A 24,037-nucleotide genomic window follows, 5' to 3' on the forward strand; every position below is an offset into this window, starting at 1 on the left:
CATCGTAATCTCATTAAAACATAACAAGGGGTGGCGGGATCAGTACGTGTAATCAGTATTGAGTTTGCGTCCACCATATACAAAAGACTAAAATGAATGCTATATGATGCTGGCTTCAAGCTGAAGGTTGTTGATTTTGCTAAAGGAACGAATAATTCTGCAGCTACCAAGTTTAGTGTAAATGAGAAACAAGTGAGAGAGTGGAGAAAGGCAGAGAACACACTGAGGGAAATGCCAAAGACGAAATGTGCAAACCGCGGGAAAACATGCAGTGGCCAGAACTGGAAGAAAAGTTTTAGAGTGGGTGAATCACCAGCGATTGTGTGGATACACTGCTACCAGAGAAATGATACGAGTTCAAGTGTTGAAATGGCCGGAAAAACACCATGAGGTCAGCGAAAATTTCAAAGCTACGTGAAGTTGGTGCACCCGATTTATGAATAGACGTGATCTTGTGTTGAGACAAAAAACAAAGATTGCTCAGAAAATTCCCGCAGGGTATTGTTTATGTTCAAGAACGCTGCTGGATGGACGAAACGCGTTGCTTGAAGTAGGTTAAAGCGGTGTGGCGTCGATGTCCTGAAGGTTTCAGGATGGAAAAGTCGCTACTTGTCTGGGACGTATTCAAATGTTCAGGTAAGACAAAAACATCATTGAAAGCTGAAAATACAGACATTGCAGTCATCCCTGGTGGTTTGATGTCCATGCTCCAGCCACTAGATGTGAGTTTAAACAAACCATTCAAAGAATTCATGCGTCGACAGTGAAACGAACTTGACTCAGAAACAGCCAATAAATATGACCTGTCTTCCGGGTATTAATTTTTCCAAAGTTGGCACCCTCTGTATAAGCCGAACCCCTAATTTTAGACCCAAAATTTAGGGCCAAATTCTTGTCTTATACACCGGAATTTATGGTAATGCCAATGCTGTGACAAGTCTCCTCTGATGTTCCTCACTGGCCAACTTGTTAACATCCAATTAATGCAAAGATCATCGCCAGAGGCTCAGCAATCTCCTCCCTTGCCTCCGACAGTAGCGTGGGGTACATTTCGTCCGGTCCCGGAGACTTATCCAACTTGATGCTTTCCAAAAGCTCCAGCACATCCTCTTTCTTAATATCTACCTGCTCAATCTTTTCAGTCTGCTGTAAGTCATCACTATAATCACCAAGATCCTTTCCCATAGTGAATACTGAAGTGAAGTATTCATTATGTACCTCTGCTATTTCCTCCGCTTCCATACACACTTTTCCCACTGTCACACTTGATAGGTCCTATTCTTTCATGTCTTACCCTCTTACTCTTCAAATACTCATAGAATGCCTTGGGGTTTTCCTTAATCACAAAATGTTGGTTTGCAAGTGCAGCAGGCTATCAAGAAGGCAAATGGAATGTTGGCTGTCATTGCTAAAGGGATTCAATTTAAGAGCAGGGAGGTTATGCTGCAACTGTACAGGGTACTGGTGTAGCCACATCTGGAGTACTCTGTGCAGTTCTGGTCTCCTTACTTGAAGAAGGATATGTAACGCTCACACTATCGGCTAATGTATGTCTAGGGAAAAATCCGTCCACCCGCCAAACTGTGTCTCCCGTATGCATGGATGCCGTGAAATGCACACTGGTACAAACTCGCACACACAATATCAGACCACACACCACGTACGGTTACAGAATACACTTTATAAATCTTACTAGAACTAGGTAATTAATAGCGATACAATATATATGAAAGAAAAGAAAGAAAAAGCGCCAGAACTTATCAGAGTTCAGTCAATTCGTGCACAACCATTGGAGCTCAACTATCAAAGTCTTCGGTCCACTATTCGATTTTCTCCGACCTCCTCGACCTGCCGCCTGGGACCAACCTCGGTGGTCGACCAGAGCGCATCCAGCACGTCCTCCTTCCTTGCGAACTCCCCTCCAAGTCCCCAAAAGTCCACGCAACACTCGCTTACAGACCCACAAGAAAGAATAACATCTATCCCAATTGGTTAAAAATGAATACAACTCTAGTTATCAGTAATTATAACCCAAACAAGCTGCGAGAGAAAGCACTCTCTCACCAGTTACCATAACAAAGAAGCATTCTTACTTTTAACAGCCATTTTGATTAACATACACAGTAACATAAAGAAGAAACGCCTTACAGATATATTGGCTTTGGAGGTTCAGTAGGTTGATTCCAGAGATGAGGGGGTTAGACTATGAGGAGAGATGGAGTCACCTAGAAGTGTCCTCGCTGGAATTCAGAAGAATGAGAGGAGATCTTATAGAAACATAAAATTATGAAAGGGATAGATAAGATAAAGGCAGGAAAGTTGTTTCCACTGGTGGGTGAGACTAGAACTTGGGGACATAGCCTCAAGATTCGGGGGATAGATTTAGGACGGAGATGAGGAGGAACTGCTTTCCCAAAGAGTGGTGAATCTGTGGAATTCTCTGCCCAATGACGCAGTGGAGGCTACCTTAGTAAATATATTTAAGACAAAGTTGGACAGACATTTGCACAGTAGGGGAATTAAGGGTTATGGGGGAAAGGCAGGAAGGTGGAGTTGAGTCCATGGCCAGATCAGCCATGATCTTATTGAATGGTGGAGCAGGATCGACAGGCCAGATAAGATGGCCTACTCCTGCTTCTATTTCTTAAGTTCTTATAATCTTGAAAATTCTTGAATCTTAAAAGAAAGGTATTTCAATGACTCTATAAACCTGTGATGCCCTAAATTGACAAAATGTGCTTTACAACTGGAAGTGCTCAAATCTTTCTTTATCAGTAGCTCCCATAGAACCATAAAACCATAGAACATTACAGCACAGAAACGGGCCTTTTGGCCCTTCTTGGCTGTGCTAAACCATTTTTCTGCCTAGTCCCACTGACCTGCACCTGGACCATATCCCTCCATACCCCTCTCATCCATATACCTGTCCAAGTTTTTCTTAAATGTCAGAAGTGAGCCCACATTCACCACTTCATCTGGCAGCTCATTCCACACTCCCACCACTCTCTGCGTGAAGAAGCCCCCCCTAATGTTCCTTTTAAACTTTTCCCCCTTCACCCTTAACCCATGACCTCTGGGTTTTTTTCTCCTCTGGCCTCAGTGGAAAAAGCCTGCTTGCATTTATATCGATACCGATAGATAGATCCCAAGATATGTTTGGGGTTTTGCTTATATTGTTCTGACTGTGTAATTCAGTAACTGAGTTTGTGCAATTCATTCAAATTACCCCTCCTCCCATTCATTGTGTTTTTTTAAATTTTCATTGAAATAAACACTTCAACAAATCACTTATAAAGACTATCTCTTCAAAGTGATAATTAAATGTGCACATTAACTTGTCAATGTATTTTTGTGCCTCTACTATATGCACACCTTGGTAAGATAGCATTGTCTTAAAGTTATTGAACCCTACAGCACAATAAAGACCCTTTGGCCCATCTAGCCTGTGCCAAACCATTAATCTGCCTAGTCCCATCGACCTGCACCTAGACCTTACCCCTCTATACACTCCTCCATCTATGTACCTATCCAAACTTATCCAAAAAGTGGATGGGCTACAGCAACAAAAGACCACACACATATAGAAATACACTCAGTGGCCACTTTATTAGGTATAGGTGGTTTAACTGGGGTTCCACACTAATCTGTGTCAAACCCTCTTTTTTATAACCTCTCAACTTGAAAAGAACTCATTTACTACTGCATTCAGTTCTCTGACTGAAAAGCAACAGTCAGTTCACACCAGTCAACTTTGCTGAAATTTTGTTGAATGAGATCCAGCCATGTGCTTGCAGCTCAGAAATCCAGTCGCCCAGCATTTACCTATCAAATCTGAACTTGCATCAGATCTAAGGTTGAACTTGCATCAGATCTATAAGGTTGAACTTGCATCAGATCTATAAGGCTGAACTTGCATCAGATCTATAAGGTTGAACTTGCATCAGATCTATAAGGTTGAACTTGCATCAGATCTATTGGGTTGAACTTGCATCAGATCTAAGGCTGAACTTGCATCAGATCTATAAGGTTGAACTTGCATCAGATCTAAGGCTGAACTTGCATCAGATCTATAAGGCTGAACTTGCATCAGATCTATAAGGCTGAACTTGCATCAGATCTATAAGGCTGAACTTGCATCAGATCTATAAGGTTGAACTTGCATCAGATCTATAAGGTTGAACTTGCATCAGATCTATAAGGTTGAACTTGCATCAGATCTATAAGGTTGAACTTGCATCAGATCTATAAGGCTGAACTTGCATCAGATCTATAAGGCTGAACTTGCATCAGATCTATAAGGTTGAACTTGCATCAGATCTATAAGGCTGAACTTGCATCAGATCTATAAGGTTGAACTTGCATCAGATCTATAAGGCTGAACTTGCATCAGATCTATAAGGCTGAACTTGCATCAGATCTATAAGGTTGAACTTGCATCAGATCTATAAGGTTGAACTTTCATCAGATCTATAAGGTTGAACTTGCATCAGATCTATAAGGCTGAACTTGCATCAGATCTATAAGGCTGAACTTGCTTACTGACAGCATCCTGAATATTATTGAAGCTGTCTGGTGCCAAGTCATTGTGCTACTTAACCAGGTCACACAGTTGAGACAGAAAACTGAGAAAAGCTTCGATAAAGAGCGAAGTCACTCCCTAGTTTTTCCTTCCATCTAAGCTGACAAGATTTCGGAATGCTTCTGATTGTCCAATTTTTATGATGATTTCTTACGTTAGATTTATCAACCTCTAATTATAAAACAAGGCAAACAACATCAAAAATCTTTGCAGCTCACCTCGTGAGCATGTAATGTAGTAAGCTTATTTCACTCGGCTATAAATACTGAAAGAGGAATAATTGTTGAATGAGGAAAAATACTTACAGATCAAACACTAGATAATGGTACCCTTCTTCTGATATGCTGTCATGGAGCCGAACTGAAAAAGAAAAAAAGCCTTAATTATCTACTTGTTTACATTTGACACCATGGCAGATAATCGATTACTCTATTTCAAAATACTGCAAAACAATTTCAGTTATTGAGACAATTATGAAAACTTCAAGTAAAATACAAACAAACATATGCCAACTAAGTTACAGTATATCTAAATGCACTTTTCCATATAAATGTACGCAGTTACTGTATGCATAACTTAGGTAATAAGAGATTTTTTTTAAAAACAAAATATACTTCATTCAAAAATAAAATTATGTACAATAAACCATAATACTCTCAATCCTTTACAGCAGGAAAATAGGTCTTTTTTGCACTGTCCAGGCCAAATATGAACTCCCATTTCCATTATCTAACTTCAATCCTATTTGTTTATTGTCCCCATGTACTTATCAACTCCTAGAATTTCAACCAAAAGTGTACCCCGTTGGGAATAATTTATAGAGGTAAATTAATTTACTGATCTGCCTGTGATGTAGGAGGAAATGGACAGACACAGGGAGAATATGCAAACTCTACATAGACATCATCTATGATGAGGATTAACTGGTTCTTTATTTCATTGCCCTAAGTATACTCAGTTACAATAAAACATACATGGTAGTGGGGATAAGCTGCCACTGCCTATTAAATGATCCCAATGGCATGCATCTCAAATAGGCTCTGAAAACCAAGTCTAGCTCCTGGCCTTCACGTGTGGTTTAGCTACTAAGCCCAGCGGAACCGTCTCTACTCACAGAAGACGATGCAAAGATAGGTTACTTTGAGCAAATGGGGCTCTAGGGTGGCAGCTTAGTGAGGAGAAGGAAAACTCTGGTCTCAAACCCTAGCTACCTTGCCAGTATACCCACTCCTGAGAAAGGCTTCGGGAGTAAACCCTGAGGAAGCTGGAGTCCCTAAAGCAGTCCTACGTTAAGTTCAATGCTGACTGGCAACACCTGCGATGCTGCTGGTGCCAAAATGTTTTGATCTCTGCCATTCCTGTGGATTCATCAGCTGCTTGGAGAAGGCAGTTTGCTCTCCATAATCATACTGCCCTGACTTGCCTACTGGCTTGTGTCATAGACTGCTGGAACGCAACATCCATGATCAACCATGACCAACAGAGGGCGCCATGTGTCTTCTTGTGCACATGTTCATACTTCGATAATAAATTTACTTTGAACTTTGGGATATCCATTACAAATCCACCAACTTCTTCAGCTATAAACACATCTGCAGATGCTGGAAATCTGGAGCAACACACAAAATGCTGGAGAACTCAGCAGATCAGGCAGAATCTATGGAAATGAATAAATCAGTAGATATTTCAGACCGAGAGTTTTCATTAGGACTGGAAAGGAAGGGGGAAAATGCCAGAAAGAACAGGTGGCAGGAGGGGAAGGAAGGCAAGCTCAAAGGTGATAGGTGAAGTGAAAGAGGTGGGAAAAGTAAAGGGCTGGAGAAGAAGAAATCTGAAAGGAGAGTGCACCACGGAAGAAAGGGAAGCACCAGGTGGAAGTGATAGGCAGATGACGAGAAGAGGTAAGAGGCTAGATAGATTGGGGAATAGGAGAGAGAAGGGGAGGGAAAAAATTACAGGGGGGAGAAATTGGTGTTCATGCCATCAAGTTGGAGGCTACCTAGAGAGAATATGAGGCGCAGCTCCTTCACTCTGAGAGTGGCCTCATTGCGATAGTAGAGGAGGCCATAGACCACATGTCAGAAAGGAACGGTGATAGGAATTAAATTGCTAGCCACCAGTAAATTTCGTTTTTGGCAGATGGAGAGGAGGTGCTTGACAAAGCAGTCCCTCAATTTATGTCGGATCTCACTAATGTAGAGGATGCCGCACCAGGACCACCAGATACAAGAGATGAGTCGAACAATCGCAGGTTACCACACCTGGAAGGATTATTTGGGGCCCTGAATGGAAGCAAGGGAGGTGTAACATTTCTGTCACTTACAGGGATATGTGCCAGAAGTGGGGAGGGAAGACTGGACACGGGAATCACAGAAAGTGGGGCTGGGGGGAGGGAGGAAGATGTTTTTGGCGGTAGGATCCCATTGAAGGCACCAGAAGCTGTGGAGAATGATCTGTTGGATGCAGAGACTTGTGGTGTGGTAGGTGACGACAAGAGGAACTCTATCCCTGTTAAGGCAGCGGGAAAATGGGATGAGCATATTGGCTGAGCGTAAATGGGCTGAGTCATGAAGTAGAGAAGATGTGAGTGAAGGAGCATTAAAGGTGGAGTAAGGGAAACTTCAGGAACAAGAAAAACATCAAAGGAAAGCCTCATCCTAGAAACAGATGCTGTGGAGAGGAAGGAACTGAGGAAAGGGAATAGCATCTTTACAGGGACAGGGTGGGAGAGGTATAGTCAACATTGCCATGGCAATCAGTAGGTTTATAAAAGATGTCGGTAGCTAGCTTGTCTCCAAATTTGGAGACAGAGAGATCAAGAAAGAGGAGAGAGGTGTCAGGAATGAACCAAGTAAATTTAAAGGCAGGGTGGAAGTTAGAGGCAAATTTGATGAGATTGATGAACTCAGCACTGGTGCAGGAGGCAGCACCAATGCAGTCACCAGTGTAACACATTGTTTGGGAGCATTATCAGGGAAGGCATGGAACATTCACTGTTTCACGTAGCCACTGAAAAGGCAAGCATAATTGGGGCCTATGCGGGTACCCATGGCTACCCCTTGAATTTGGAAGAAGTGGGGGGAGCTACAGGAGCAACTGTTGAGGGTGAAGACCGATTCTGCCAGACGGAGGAGGGTGGTGGCTGAGGGTTCCTACCCCCACTGTTTCCATCTGCTCTCCTCACATCCCTCACATGCTTCATCTTCCTCTCCTATCCAATTCCATCATCTTTAGCTCTTCATCATCTCCACCTGTTGATAACTCTTCTCTTTCCTCCTCATCTGGATTGTCCTATCAATAACCAGCTCTTGCTCCACCCCTTCTCTTCACTTTTTTTTATATGAACTTCCAGCCAATTCTCACTCCAGATGAAAGGTCCCAACCCAAAATGTTGATAGTTCATTTCCCTCAATAGACACTTCCTCCTGTCTGTCTCTGTGTTACAAAGTCAAGTCGCTTTTTATTGTCATTTCGACCATAAATTGCTGGTACAGTACACAGTAAAAACGAAACAACGTTCCTCCAGGACCATGGTGCTACATGAAACAACACAAAACTACACTAGACTACAAACCTACACAGGACTACATAAATTGCACAAAACAGTGCAGGGCAGTACAATAATCAATCAATAAATAAATAATGAACAATAGGCACAGTAGAGGACAAATTACAATATAATAATACATGATGTAGATGTCAGTCTAGACTCTGGGTAGTGAGGAGTCTGATGACTTGGGGGAAGAAACTGTTGCAGTGTCTGGTCATGAGAGCCCGAATGTTTCGGTACGTTTTGCCAGATGGTAGGAGGGAGAAGAGTTTGTGTGAGGGGTGCGTGGGGTCCTTCATAATGCTGTTAGCTTTGTGGGTGCGGTGTAAATGTCTATAATGGCGGGAAGAAAGACCCCAATGATCTTCTCAGCAGATCTCACTATCCGCTGCAGGGTCTTGTGATCTGAGACAGTGCAATTCCCGAATCAGGCAGTGATGCAGCTGCTCAGGATGCTCTCGATACATCCTCTGTAGAATGTGGTGAGGATCGGGGGTGGGAGATGGACTTTTCTCAGCCTTCGCAGAAAGTAGAGACACTGCTGGGCTTTCTTGGCTATGGAGTTGGTGTTGAGGGACCAGGTGAGATTCTCCGCCAGGTGAACACCAAGAACGGGCTCTGTCTTGAAATTTTCTCTACAAGTTAGAACTTCCCCCCTCTATTTTCTATAGCTATTCATATCATAAAAGGCATTGATGGATAGCCAGCAACTTTTGGCCCAGAATGGAAATGGCTAATAGAAGGGGCCATATCTTTAAGGTGATTGGAGGAAAGTATAGGGGGAACGTCCGAGTTATGTTCTTGACACAGAGAAGGAAAGCCCCGTCAGGGCTGGTGGTAGAGGCAAATACTTTAGGGACACTTAAGAAACTCTTATATTGGCACATGGATGATAGAAAAATGGAGGACTATGTAGGAGGGTCATGTTAGATCACCCCTGGCAACCAGCCACATCTCCAACCATTTCTCTTTTTCAGGCCATCACATAAAACCTATAAAGAATGTTAATATACAATGCACAGTGAAATACAATAGGAAATGCAAATTCAAAGCAGTGACAAGTGATTGTAAAATGTATTTGAATCTGTTTAAATCTACAAAAAATTATTTAATTACAGTTTAAAAATTAAGAACATAAGAGCGTAAGAAACAGGAGCAGGAGTAGGCCATCTGGCCTGTCCAGCCTGCTCCGCCATTCAATGAGATCATGGCTGATCTGGCCATGGACTCATCTCCACCTACCTGCCTTTTCCCCATAACCTTTAATACCCCTACTTTGCAAAAATCTATCCAACCTTGCCCTAAATATATCTACTGAGGTACCCTCCACTGCTTCATCGGACAGAGAGTTCCACAGATATTCAGGATCATCTGTTTTATTTTTATACTCAGAATGTATTTTCCTCAGATGTTCAAGGAGCCTGGACAGTTTCATTCCTTCATTTAAGGAAACTTTTTCACAAAAGAGACACGTTGGCTGCTGTTGGTTGCTTGGTGCTGGTATAAAACCATATTTAAGATGCTCCACACTATACTGTCTACACTTCTTTTTCATTTGGTCTACTTCTGCCAATCTCATTATGGATTAACAATAACGGTCAATAGCCTATTCTTTAATTCCAATCTCAAGCGCAGAGATCAAAAAGCCACTATATCATCATAACTCAGGCAAAACTAGACTCTCTGCCTGAAAGTGAGGCAGCGTCATCTCAGTGGGACCATTGGCTACAGAAAAAGGGTCAAGATCATTTGAAAGGGCAGATTCTGAACTTTACCCCATTGAATACTAATTCCTAATTCACAGGAATTGTATCGCTGTGTGATTAGACTCATGGAATCCTATTAGCTAACACTATATTATGGTAGTGAACTGTAATATAATGCATGGGCCAGGTGCGGAAATAACACAATTTCTTCAGTCCAGATTTACACTGTAAGACCATAAGACATTGGTGCAGAAGTAGACCATTCAGCCCAGCAAGACTGCACCGCCATTCCATCATGGCTGACCATGGATCCCAATCGACCCCAAACACCTGCCTTCTCACCATATCTTTTGATGTCCTGACCACTCAGGAAACTATCTACGTCTGCCTTAAACATACCCACGGACTTGGCCTCCACCACAGTCTTTGGCAGAACATTCCACAGATTCACTACTCGCTGGTAAATGCTCCTTAACTCTGTTCTAAAAGGTCACCCCTCAATTTTGAGGCTGTGCCCTCTAGTTCTGGACACCCCGATCCTCTCCACATCCACCCTATCTAGTCCTTTCAGCATTCAGTAAGTCTCAATGAGATTCCCCGCATACCTCTACATACCAGTGGGTACAAGCCCAAAGCTGCCAAATGCTCCTCATATGTTAACCCCTTCATTCCCAGAATCATCCTCGTGAACCTTATCTGGACTTACTCTAATGACAGCACATCCTTTCTGAGATATGGGGCCCAAAACTGTTGACAATACTCCAATACGCCTGACTAGTGTCTTATAAAGGCTCAGCATTATCTCCTTGTTTTTATATTCTATTCCCCTTGAAATAAATGCCAACATTGCATTTACTGCCTTTACCACAGACTCAACCTGTAAATTAACCTTCTGGGAGTCTTGCACAAGGACTCCTAAGGCCCTCTGCACTTCTGATGTTTGAACCTTCTCCCCATTTAGATTAATAGTCTGCATTGTTCCTTTTACCAAACTGCATTATCATACATTTCCCAGCACTGTATTCCATCTGCCATGCTTTTGCCCATTTGTCCAATTTGTCTAATTGCATCGCTCCACCTATCTTCGTATCATCCGCAATCTTTGCCACAAAGCCCATTATCCAAATCACTGATAAACAATGTGAAAAGTATCATTAGCAAATTTGCTGATCCAATTTGCCACATTATCATCCAGATCATTGATATAGATGACAAATAACAATGGACCCAGCACTGATCCCTGTGGCACACCACTAGTCACAGGCCTCCACTCAGAGAAGCAATCCTCCACTACCACTCTCTGGCTTCTCCCACTGAGCCAATGCTTAATCCAATTTACTACCTCACCATGTATACCTTGCGACTGAATCTTCCTAACTAACCTCCCATGCGGGACCTTGTCAAAGGCCTTTGTTGTCCATGTAGACAACATCTACTGCCTTCCCTTCATCCACTTTCCTAGTGTTACGTTCCCAGTAACCGGGTGACTTACCAGCAAAGATAAAGAGGTCCGCTGAAGCATGATGATACTATTTTCAAACGTTTTTATTTATAAAGGGGCACAAACGTATGGTTAATACAAAACATTCAGATCATATACATCGTCAAAACTCAATCTAAAGCACAGGTATAGTAATAATCAATCAAAAATAAGCTCTATCGTTGTCTAGGGGATAATACTGAGTCCAATGGAAAATAAGAGTCACTCAAAGTCTGCAGGCTTCCCCGTTTCGGGAAACCGCTGGCATTTCACGTGTTGGAGAGAGAAAGAAGGAACACTTGCCCGTCGTCTTTGCGAAGCAAATCCCTGTTGTTAGTTAAAACGGTTTTTCCTTTGGTTTCAGCCACAGACTCCCGATCCGGAATCTAACGCACGTGGCTTCCTTCAGAATGGCTTCCCGCTCCGACGGGAAGCGCTATCGTGTCTTCTTCGTGTGTCTCCTTGGTGCGTCTGAGGCCCCGCCTCGGCAGCCCACCTTTTATCTGGACTGGCAGGGTTGTAGATGTCAATCAGGGTGGGGGTGAGGCAATCTTTCCCCCATCACCCATCTCACATTGCCCTGAGGGTTTGCACGTAGTCCAGTCCCTTATTCCACAAAGGTGTCTCCCAAGACAATGGCTATGTCCATGGCTTTTGTCTGGCTGAGAGGCCAGCCCACATTCCAAACTGTAACGCTGCTCTCTCTCTCTCGCGATTCTCACAAAGGAGGGGGCTGGGGTCATAACACTAGTAAATTCCTCAAATAACTCTAATAGGTTGGTTAAACATGACCTACCCTTTATATTTAATGCCCCCCTTAGAAATTCCCACTGCTACCAGGGGAGCGTTATTGCACATTTTGGGAACCTGGGTTAGATTGATCTTTGAGTGTGTTTAAATGTCAGTACAACATTGTGGGCCAAGTGGTTTGTTGTAATGTTCTATGTTGTAGGTTCTATATCCTGCTAGTATTGGTTTATTTCATTGAACAATCCATGATTAAAGCAGTGGAATATATATACAAATACTGTGAAACGTTATTATTATTATTTGCTTTAAATTAGTTTAAAATTACAGGAACAATTTAAATAATGTTGGACTTGTATAAGTCATTCATAACCCAGAAGCCACTGTTATATCACCATGCTACATGCTACTGCAGCTCGGGGCATTCCAGAGGTTGGAGTTTAATTCCAGTGCCATTCTGTAAGGAGTCTCTGCACATCTTCCCTGTAGAATGTGTGGGTGTCCAGTTTCCTCCTTCAAGGATAATTGGTCGTTGTAAATTGTCTGAGTTGCTGAAGCAGCATGGCTTGAAGAGCTTAATCCACACTCTATTGCTAAATAAAATAACCTTTATACCTACCATATGCCTCCTTTCTTCTCTTTATTCAATCTCGATATCCCTTGACATTTGCTATTTTTTGTTGTTAGTTGTGAAGTCTATAAAATCCCTTCATCTGTACTAGTGTACTGTGGGTGATTTCCGATTTAAGAGATACAGCATCATAACAGGCTCTTCTGGCCCAACAGGCCCGTGAGGATCATGTGACCAATACACCAACTAACACATTTGTCTTTGGAATGTGGGAGTAATCTGGAGCACCCAGGGGAAACCCACGTGGTGATGGGGAGAATGTACAGACTCCTTACAGTCAGTGGTTGGTACTGGCACTGTAATAGCAAGTGCTATGCCCCTGCTGCCCCCTCAATGGACCCCCTGCAGTTTGTGTACCATCCCAACTGTTCAACAGATGACGCCATTGCCACCACCCTCCACCTGGCCCTAACCCACCTGGACAAAAAAGACACATACGTTTGGATGCTGTTCATAGACTTCAGTCCACCATTCAACACAATCATCCCTCAGAAACTGATTGGAAAGCTGAGCCTACTGGGCCTGAACACCTCCCTCTGCAACTGGATCCTAGACTTCCTGACTGGGAGACCTCAGTCAGTCCAGATCGGGAGCAGCATCTCCAACACCATCACACCGAGCACAGGGGCTCCCCAGGGCTGTGTGCTCAGTCCACTGCTGTTCACTCAGCTGACCCACGACTGTGCTGCAACACACAGCTCGAACCTCATCATCAAGTTTGCCGATGACACGACCGTGGTGGGTCTCACCAGCAAGAACGACAAGTCAGCTTACAGAGAGGAGGTGCAGCGGCTAACGGACTGGTGCAGAGCCAACAACCTGTCTCTTAATGTTAACAAAACAAAAGAGGTGGTTGTTGACTTCAGGAGGGCATAGAGTGACCACTCCCCACTGAACATCAACTGCTCCTCGGTAGAGATCATTAAGAGCACCAAATTTATTGGTGTTCACATGGTGGAGAATCTCACCTGGTCCCTCAACACCAGCTCCATAGCAAAGAAAGCCCAGCAGCGTCTCTACTTTCTGTAAAGGCTGAGGAAAGTCTATCTCCCATCCCCCCATCCTCATCACATTCTACAGGGGTTGTATTGAGAGCATCCTGAGCAGCTGCGTCACTGCCTTGTTCGTAAATTGCACCATCTCGGATTGCAAGACCCTGCAGCGTATAGTGAGGTCAGCTGAGAAGATCATCGGGGTCTCTCTTCCCGCCATTACGGACATTTACACTACACGCTGCATCCACAAGGCAAACAGCATTATGAAGGAACCACGCACCCCTCACACAAACTCTTCTCCCTCCTGCTGTCTGGGAAAAGGCTCCGAAGCATTCGGGCTCTCACGACCAGACTATGTAACAGTTTCTTCTCCCAAGCTATCAGACTCCTCAGTATCAAGAGCCTGGACTGACACCTTGCCCTGTTTATTATTTATTGTGATGTTTTGTGCATTTTACGCAGTCCTGTGTAGGTCTGTAGTCTAGTGTAGCTTTCTCTCTGTTGCTTTTTTACGTAGTTCAGTCTATTTTTTGTACTGTGGCATGTAACACCATGGTCCTGAAAAATGTTGTCTCATTTTTACTATGTAGTGTTCCAGCATTTATGGTCGAAATGACAATAAAAGTGACTTGACTTGATGTGGCCATGCCACCTTTTTGTTCCTATCTCTGTCCATATGATCTCATTTGAGATGCCTTCTAGGATATCCTCCTCAATAATGAAGGAATACCATATATTCTGTGATTAACAACACAATGACCTCCTTTACATCCCTGTCTGTCACACCTGAATATTCTATAGCTCAGGATACTAAGTTGCCAGTGCTTACAGCGTGAAAACAGGCTTATTGGCCCAAACGCTCCATGCCAATCAAGATTCCCAGTTAAGCTAAAATTTTAAAACACATTTATTATCAAAGTATGCATAAATTATACAACCTTGAGATTTGTTTGCTTAAAGGCAGCCACAAAGCAAGAAACCCGAAAGAACCAACTAATAAAAAGAAGGACCAACACCCAATGCGCAGAGAAAGAAATTTGGTCCATATCCTTTAAATCTTTCATATCCATGTAATTGTCCCTTTCAAATATCTTTCAGTGATGGCAACAAATTGTGGCCCCAATGTGTTTAGTAAAGCTTTGAACTCATCTGCCTTATTCATTACAAGATTGATCTTTTTTCCTCTCCTCGGGATCAAAATAATCTCAGATGTAATTTCTTCCTGCTCCGCAGCACCACTATAGCTTGGGACATCCAGACTTCTTTTGAATCTCACCAAATCACAGGCTTTCCTTTTGTTCTCACTCATACTTAACCTTTTCTGTAACCTAAAACATATTTGAATTTTAATTTTCTGAGTTCTAATGACATGTTAAACCCCTTTCCCTCTATGCACAAATACTATCTGGCCTGTTGAGTATTTGCATCGGATGAACCAATCCTGGATCCTCCTCTTTAACTCCCCCACCCTTATGCAAAGTGATTAACTGCCAGTGTGGTTTCTTACCAAAAGGCTGACCACTCAGAATAGCTGTGACTATTCAGTAGTACCCACCGAATATGGCTCCGTAAGTACAGATAGGGGATCATGAAAAAGCTAACAACTGTGAAGTTAGTTTCTGGTTGCAACCCTTCTCTTGCAAAACGAAAATAAATTAATAACACAAAGGAACTACATCCTTAATAAAATGATAATTCATTCTATAGCAAGAAGCTTTCATATGCAAGTTGCTATTTGCATACAGAATTGAAGCCGTATCCAGGATTCATGGAGAGTGGGCGAGAAACAAAAGTATGGGAGCTGAACTTCAGCTTGTAATATAATACAATTTACAAATAATCTTATTATAGTCCACTAGGGTAATTACAATTTCGATTTCATTGCCCTCCAGATTACTCAGTGACCTTTTTCCCCATAATTATTCCACAACTTCCTATATGCATTTGTTTCTTAAAATGATTTCTTCTCTCCTTACATTGTCATTCTGCTTTCTTTTAATCTCTCCTGTCTTCCACCCAAAGACAGGACCTTACTTTTCAATTTCTCTTCACTCTCATCCTTTTTCTGCCTTGGGATCTGACATGTTTGCAGATGATACAAAGATAGGTGGAGGGGTAGGTAGGGCTGAGGAAGCAATGCGATTGCAGCAGGATATAGACAAACTGGAAGAATGGGCAAAAAAGTAGCAGATGGAATATTGTGTTGGGAAATGTATGATAATGCATTTTGGTAAATGGACTATTATCTAAACGGGGAGAAGGTTCAAATATCAGAGGTGCAGAGTGACCTAGGAGTCCTTGTGCAAGACTCCCAGAAGGTTAATTTACAGGTTGAGTCTGTGGTAAAGGCAGTAAATGCAATATTGCCATTTATTTCAAGGGGAATAGAACATAAAAGCAAGGAGATAATGTTGAGCTTTTCTAAGACACTAGTCGGGCCACACATGCAGTATTGTCAATAGTTTTGGGCCGCATATCTCAGAAAGGATGTGTCGTCATTGGAGAGAGTCCAAAGGAAGTTCACGAGGATGATTCTGGGAATGAAGGGTTTAACATATGAGGGATCTCATTGAAACTTACCAAATGTTGAGAGGACTAGAGAGGGTGGATGTGGAAAGGATGGGGATATCCAGAACTAGAGGGGCGACCTTTTAGAACAGAGTGTAGTGAATCTGTGGAATGCTCTTCACAGACTGCGGCAATTGCATTCCTTCATCAGCACTATCCACCCCTCCACCTATCTTCACATCAGCTGCAAACTTTTCCACTGAGCTATCAATTCCATTATCCAAATCATTGACAAATGATTTGAAAAGTAGCTGTCCCAATACTGACCCCTGAGGAACACCACTAGTCACTGCCAGCCAACAGGAAAAGGGCCCCTTTAATCCCACTCACTGCCTACTGCCTGTCAGCTATTCCGCTATCCATGCCAGTATCTTTCCTGTAATGCCTTAGGATTTTATCTCATTGAGCAGCCTAATGTGTGGCACCTTATCTAATGCCTTCTGAAAATCCAAGTAAATGACATCCACTGCCTCTCCTTTACCCACCATGCTGGCTATTTCTTCGAATAACTCATCCTGAATAGTTCATCCTGAACTTGTAGGAACTGGTGTGTGGTACATCTTTAGTGGCCTTGAACCACAACTGGCACCATTTGAGTGAGCACGTCATTCACCTATCTCCAACCCTTACTGGTAGCTGTCCTTTGGGATTTCTGTGGTATACTGTATCTATCTTCTTCATCCACTTTAAATAGATCCTCATTATTGTGCACTGTTTGTAGAAACATTTCAATCCAATCCACGGACACTTTACACAGAGCATTTCTTTTCCAGCCAGTTATATTTCACTCAATACCCTTAGCATCCAAGTTACCTTGGCTGTACTTTTCTCACTTTGCCTTTCTTTTGGCCATTACAGGTAGTCCCCGAGTTACGAATGTCCAACTTAAGAACAACTAGTACTTACGAACCAAGGAAGGAGAACACCGTCCACCATTTTAAGTCAGATCGCGACACCGTCTGCCATTTTAAGTCATTGCCATTTACACTGTGTTGAATTTTAACTTTGTATTTGGCTTAAATTTTTCTTAGTAAGATTCACCCTGAACCCCCACCCCCACCGTTCCAGTCGGTTGGTGGCGCAGTGAGATCAGCACCGAGCTCGAGAACAGAGGTTCCTGAGTTTGATCCAGTGACAGACCGCTTCCATGCCGGGTTGATGTCGATCCAGTGACGCATGTACCCTCTGTGCTAGGTTGACATTGAGCTCGCAACTCAACATTGTAAAAAAAAACACTGCCACCTCCAGTTTAAATTCCCACGCGGAATATTGTGGAGGATCAAATACCCAAACCCAGCACAGCCCCCACTTGTCCCATTTAACCTGTCTCAGTGCGGTGGACTTTAGGACCCGAGGAATTCAGTGTGGTGGTCCTTAGGACCCAGTGGACCTCGGGAGCCGGCAGAGCTCAGGACCCGCCGCCCGCAGTGTTTCTGTTCCATTGACGGGAAGCGATCACGATTGAAAATAAAGTGGAAATAATAAAGTGCTTGGAAAGAGGTGAAACGCCATTGGTCACTGGAAAAGTGTTAGGCTACAGTCAGTCAACGATCGGAACAATTTTAAAGGATAATGGATAAAGAGAGAACAATGGAGCACGCGAAAGGCCCTGCCACGATGAAAGCTACAATTATTACTAAACAACACAGCAAATAATATCAAAGAGGATACTAAAAGCTTTTTCAAGTATATAAAGAGTAAAAGACAGGTGAGAGTAGATATAGGGCCAATAGAAAATGATGCTGGAGAAATTGTAATGGGAGATAAGGAGATGGCGGAAGAAATGAACGAATACTTTGCATCAGTCTTCACTGAAGAAGACATCAGCAATATACCGGACATTCAAGGGTGTCAGGGAAGAAAAATATGCGCAATCACAATTACAACAGAGAAAGTACTCAGGACGCTGAATAGTCTAAGGGTAGATAAAATAAATCTCCTGGACCAGAAGGAATGCACCCTCGTGTTCTGTAGAAGGTAGCAGTGGAGATTACGGAGGCATTAGCAATGAACTTTCAAAAGTCGATAGATTCTGGCCTGGTTCCGAAGGACTGGAAGATTGCAAATGTCACTCTGCTATTTAAGAAGGGGGCAAGGAAGCAAAAAGGAAACTATAGACCTGTTAGCTTGACATCAGTGGTTGGGAAGTTGTTGGAGTCAATTGTCAAGGATGAGGTTACGGAGTACCTGGAGGCATTTGACAAGATAGGCAGAACTCAGCATGGTTTCCTTAAAGGAAAATCCTGCCTGACAAACCTAGTGCAATTTTTTGAGGAAATTACAAGTAGGCTAGACAAGGGAGATGCAGTGGATGTTGTGTATTTGGATTTTCAGAAGGCCTTTGACAAGGTGCCGCACATGAGGCTGCTAATCAAGGTAAGAGCCCATGGAATTATGGGGAAGTTACATACGTGGATAGAGCGTTGGTTGATTGGCAGGAAACAGAGAGTGGGAATAAAGGGGTCCATGTTGGGGCCACTTCTTTTTACGTTGTATATCAACGATTTGGATTATGGAATAGATGGCTTTGTGGCTAAGTTTGCTGATGGTACAAAGATAGGTGGAGGTTCCGGTAGTGCTGAGGAAACAGAGAGTCTGCAGAGAGACTTGGATAGATTGGGGGAATGGACAAAGAAGTAGCAAATGGATTACAATGTCAGAAAGTCATGCACTTTGGTAGAAGAAATAAACGGGCAGACTATTATTTAAATGGGGAGAGAATTCAAAGTTCTGAGATGCAACGGGACTTGGGAGTCCTCGTGCAGGATACCCTTAAGGTTAACCTCCAAGTTGAGTCAGTGGTGAAGAAGGCCAATACAATGTTAGCATTCATTTCTAGAGGAATAGAGTATAGGAGCAGGGATGTGATGTTGAGGCTCTATAAGGCACTGGTAAGACCTCAACTGGAATACTGTGTGCAGTTTTGGGCTCCTTATTTAAGAAAGGATATGCTGACATTGGAGAGGGTTCAGAGAAGATTCACTAGAATGATTCCGGGAATGAGAGGGTTAACATATGAGGAACGTTTGACCGCTCTTGGACTGTATTCCTTGGAGCTTAGAAGAATGAGGGGGGACCTCATAGAAACATCTTGAATGTTGAAAGGCATGGACAGAGTGGATGTGGCAAAGTAGTTTCCCATGGTGGGGGAGTCTAGTAAGAGAGGGCATGACTTGAGGATTGCAGGGCACCCATTCAGAACAGAGATGCGAAAAAAATTTTTAGCCAGAGGGTGCTGAATCTATGAAATTTGTTGCCATGGGCGGCAGTGGAGGCCAAGTCATTGGGTCTAATTAAGGCAGAGATTGATAGATATCTGAGTAGCATCAAAGGTTATGGTGAGAAGGCAGGGGAATGGGACCAAAGGGGAGATTGGATCAGCTCATGATAAAATGGCGGAGCAGACTCGATGGGCCGAATGGCCAACTTCTGCTCCTTTGACTTATGGTCTTAATTACTGGAATACGTACATTTCTTAAGTGTTTTATATGCATAGAAAAGTAAAATATATATCATATTCTAAGACAAATGTTTGACTAACCGACACTAAATAATACCAGATGTTCTTGCTCCAACTTACGTACAAAACTGACTTAAGGATGGACTCAGGAACGGAACGTATGTAACCCGGGAACTGCCTGTATTTATAACCATACTTCATAATGAGTTTGAGATTTGGTATGTCACCAAACACTTGAGCAAATTTCTACAGACACAAAGCAGAAAGAATTCTAGCAGATTACATCACCTCCTGGTACAGAGGTTCTGATGTGCAGGATAGAAAGGGACTGCAGGGGACTGTAGACTCAGCCCACTCTACATGGGCACAACCCTCCTGGCTATTGAGAAGATGGCATCCATCATTAAAGACCTTTACTATCTGGGACATGCCCTCCTCTTATTACCACCATCTGCCTGGAGATGACCACGCAAGGTTTTAGGGTCCCCTCCACCATCAGATGACTGAATGGACGATGAACACTACTCCTCTTTTGCACTGTGTATTTATTGTAACTTATAGCAAAGATTACGTCAGGTACGTTAGTGATAATAAACATGATTCTGATGGATGGCTCTGCACCTTCATATTTCTGTATTTAGCTTGCTACAGCTAACTTGCCGATATAAAAACCGTTCCTCCAAATTGATCTGACAGAGCGTATAAAATTATGAGGCAGGTCAGAATCTTTCTTCAAAGTGGAAATGTCAAATATTGGAGGGCATAGGTTTAATGTGGGGAAGAGATGGTGCTGATTAAAGGAGAGTGATGAAAACTTTTTTATATACACAGAGGATGGCAGGACAGAGAGGGAAAGCAGATACGACAGCGACATTTAAAAAGATTTCCTCAGACACATGAACAGGCATGGTGTAGAGGGATATGGACGTTCTGCAGACAGATGGGAATGTCTTAGATCTGCATCTTTAGTATAGCCGTTGTGGGCCAGAAGGCCTTTTCCTTTGCTGAACTTTTTATGTTCTATGACAGCATTAGCAATCCACCCCTTGATGAAAGAGTCCTTCATACCAACCATCTCAGCCTTCCTCCCTGTCCTAGTTGAGTAAAGTAATGGTCAAATGCCTCATTTTCAAACAGATTACAATGTTGGTAATGCATCCAAAGTATTCTCCAGGGACTCATTTGAGGTCTTTATGCAAGGTGCTTGCAACACATCCAATGCAATCTCCAGGGTCTCTTTTTAAGGACTTTTAACTGATGGGAAAATGTTTGCTATAGGCAGATATAGTTTCTATTGGACAGGATAAAATGCAAACTCTTCTTCAAAGATTACTGAAAATTCAGTGGCTCTGTATCTGAATTTGTTCCATTGTGTACCATCTCTTAGTACACCGCTTTAACTCAATTAGGAAAGACTGTGTTGTTTGGATTCAAGTATGTTTCAAAAGTTTCAGTACCTTAATTTATCATCATAGCTCAATATTTTTTGTTTTTGTCAAAAAGATACAAGAAAAGGGCTGGTTATTTAAAATAAAAGTAACATTATTTATGTAATAAAATAACTTTTATTACAAAGCAACTTGTTTCTACTGCAGGCCTACTACCACATTGGCTGGCAACATCTCCCCAGAAGCAGACAGTGTCTCTGGAGTGTGAGAACTGAAAAATCATCATCATGTACATGAGTGTAGCCAGTCTTAAAATGAGCAAAAAGCACGTGTTAGTGCAGGATCCAGATGTCTTAGTACTTCAACACTTAAGAGATTCTTGGAACAAAGACCCAAACCTGGAACTCTATAGAGACAAAAATCCCTGACTGCATTCAGCAAGTGATTTTCCAATGTGTTTTTCTTGCCTCGGTCCTTGGTGTACTTAATTCTTCCTTCTGTATCACATTTGTGAATCACATTCCACAAGTCTTCCGAACTTTCTCTTTTTAATAAGTACTTTTGTTTCCTACAGTTGCTATAGCCACATTAGATACTATTATATTCTTTTATTTTTAAACCTGACAGTGACGGTGGTGGTTCGTCCAGCGCTTGATTTGGATTTAAGTGAGGGAGAGTTGCACAGCATCAGCCTCACTCTCTCTTCCCAATTCCCATCTGGATCCAGTGGCAAGACAAGAGTCAAGATGGGACTAGGCGCAGTGGATGACCAAGACATCTTCTGTGTCTATGTCATGCTCTACATGTTCCACGATGCTTGCAGAGACCGCCTTCTTGACCGTTGGACCTTTCATTGGTCTCGTCCGTTTAATCTGCCATATATCCGACAGTGATAGAAGGAAAGCAAAAGGTATCATTTCAGTTTGGTATAGAGAGGCCTATTGGAAAAGCGATAATGAAAGGGAGAATTCTCTGGAATAGAAAATATCTACACAAATGAGAAATTTCTCTCTCTTGAACTGTGATAGTTTATAAATTGTTTTGAACTTCGCATTAATGATGGCAGTATTTCAAAAGCAAATTAAGAATGCTGCCACTCAACAGCTTTGGCTAAAGGTGACGGCAAACACTTCAAAACTATCTTTTGCACAGATGTGCTTGAATGCAAATATTGAGAATGAGAATTTTCATAGATTGATCCTCATTAGATGTTTCATTATTCATCACAATTCAAGGTTACGTACAGCAGAACTGCTGAACTTAATGGGCCTTGGAGATTTAAGTGTCACCAAACTCTGCTAATGAAATTCTGCTTCAACTACTACTTGATTTGTAAGTAGATCTTACATTCTGTTGATGCAGGTGATCCTTTCAATATATGCACTGGATGACAATACATGAGCACCAGAGTAGGCCTCCTTGCATTTTGACAAAGACAAGTTCAGTTTTGAACTTACAGGCAGTTCCCGGGTTCCGAACATCCGACTTACGGACAACTCGTACTTACGAACGGACTGATGGCGCACATACTACTTTGAGACACTCATAAAAACATTGCGCGTCTTCAGCGGTTCGTTGGCTCGAGGAAGGAGAACACTGTCCACCATTTTAAGTCAGATCACGTTTCCGTTAACACAGTGTTGAGCGTGTAACTTTGTATTTGGCTTAAATTTTTCTCTTATGCAAGTGCTGGTGACGCATCAAAGAAAAGGAAAATGATCACGATTGAAAATAAAGTGGAAATAATAAAGCGATCGGAAAGAGGTGAAACACCATCGGTCACTGGAAAAGTGTTCGGCTACAGCTGGTCAACAATCGGAACAATTTTAAAGGATAAAGTGACAATAGCATTTAAGGAAGAAGACTGGGACCTAAAAACTTCAGAACAAAAGAACAGTTTTTGACGAAAGAGTTAACTGAAGCCCTTCGTCTCAATGAAGCAGGGATGACAAAGTTAGAGGAGCAAGATCCTAATACAAAGAGGTTCCCCAAAGTTTACCGTACAGTTACCGAGGGCCTCAGCTTCTACAAGGCCATTTATGATGAGAAAAAGAAAAGCTCTGCATAGAAAGGTAAAATATATAACATAACTAAGATAAACATTTGACTAACTGATGCTAATTAAGAACCGTATGTACCTGTTCCGACTTAACTACAAATTCGACTTAAAGACAGACTTAGGAACGGATCTCATTCGTAACTCGGGGACTGCCTGTATTTCAATATGAATTCATAGGTTTGACCTGAATGCATTATTATAACCAGGCAGCAGACATTGCAGTCTCCATTCAATTTATAAACAATGTGACTGTGGATAAAACAAGGACCAAAAGTGCCTTTGTTAAGAAAACAATCTCAGCACCAAAGAAGCTGGGTGGTGCTGCCTGGAATGCATGTACTGCCTTGGTTAAAGGACTAGCCACTCCTAGTAATTATAAAGTAAAACATGAGAGGTCATCAAGAAACCTAGTTTCAGGCAGCTCTTTAATAGATACAAATTGGTCTTCAGCTGTGGATTACTCTCTTGTCTCCCAAAAGGCAGACAATTGATACTAGGCATCCCTGCACACCTGAATTCCACAACCTGCAGTGTAGATCTTCATATCTGAGGCGCTGGTGGACTGTTATTGCAGCAATTTAGAGTCTGGTGTATAGTGTTTGTATAGTGGTGAAGATGGCCCCTCCTGACAGGGAATTGCAGCTAACAATCTTGTTATATTAGTGAGAGAGGGGGCAGAAATAAGTTACAAGGATCACACCAGGACTGGCAGAATTGAATTATAAGGAGAAATTGGATAATTTGAAACTGTTTTCCCTGTAATGAGGAAGATGAGCAATAATCTCACAGAGGTTTAAAAAATGAGGTTAACCATTTTTGAGAGTGAGGGAATTTAAACCTAGAGAGCATAGATTGAAGCAACACACACAAAATG

At 42.4% G+C, this 24,037-nt stretch overlaps 1 protein-coding gene across 21 annotated transcripts in view; it reads right to left on the reverse strand.

The window, feature by feature from the left end:
• Window positions 1-24,037, reverse strand: part of LOC140738067 (calcium/calmodulin-dependent protein kinase type II delta chain) — a 548,084-nt gene that overhangs the window by 318,666 nt on the left and 205,381 nt on the right. For all 21 annotated transcript variants that reach the window (XM_073065146.1, XM_073065137.1, XM_073065143.1 and 18 more), the window contains exon 4: window positions 4,885-4,939. In XM_073065146.1, coding sequence (XP_072921247.1) covers window positions 4,885-4,939 — 55 coding nt within the window. The remainder of the gene's footprint in view (window positions 1-4,884; window positions 4,940-24,037) is intronic.

The sequence above is a fragment of the Hemitrygon akajei genome, chromosome 13, assembly GCF_048418815.1.
Source record: "Hemitrygon akajei chromosome 13, sHemAka1.3, whole genome shotgun sequence".
Taxonomy (NCBI): Eukaryota; Metazoa; Chordata; class Chondrichthyes; order Myliobatiformes; family Dasyatidae; genus Hemitrygon; species Hemitrygon akajei.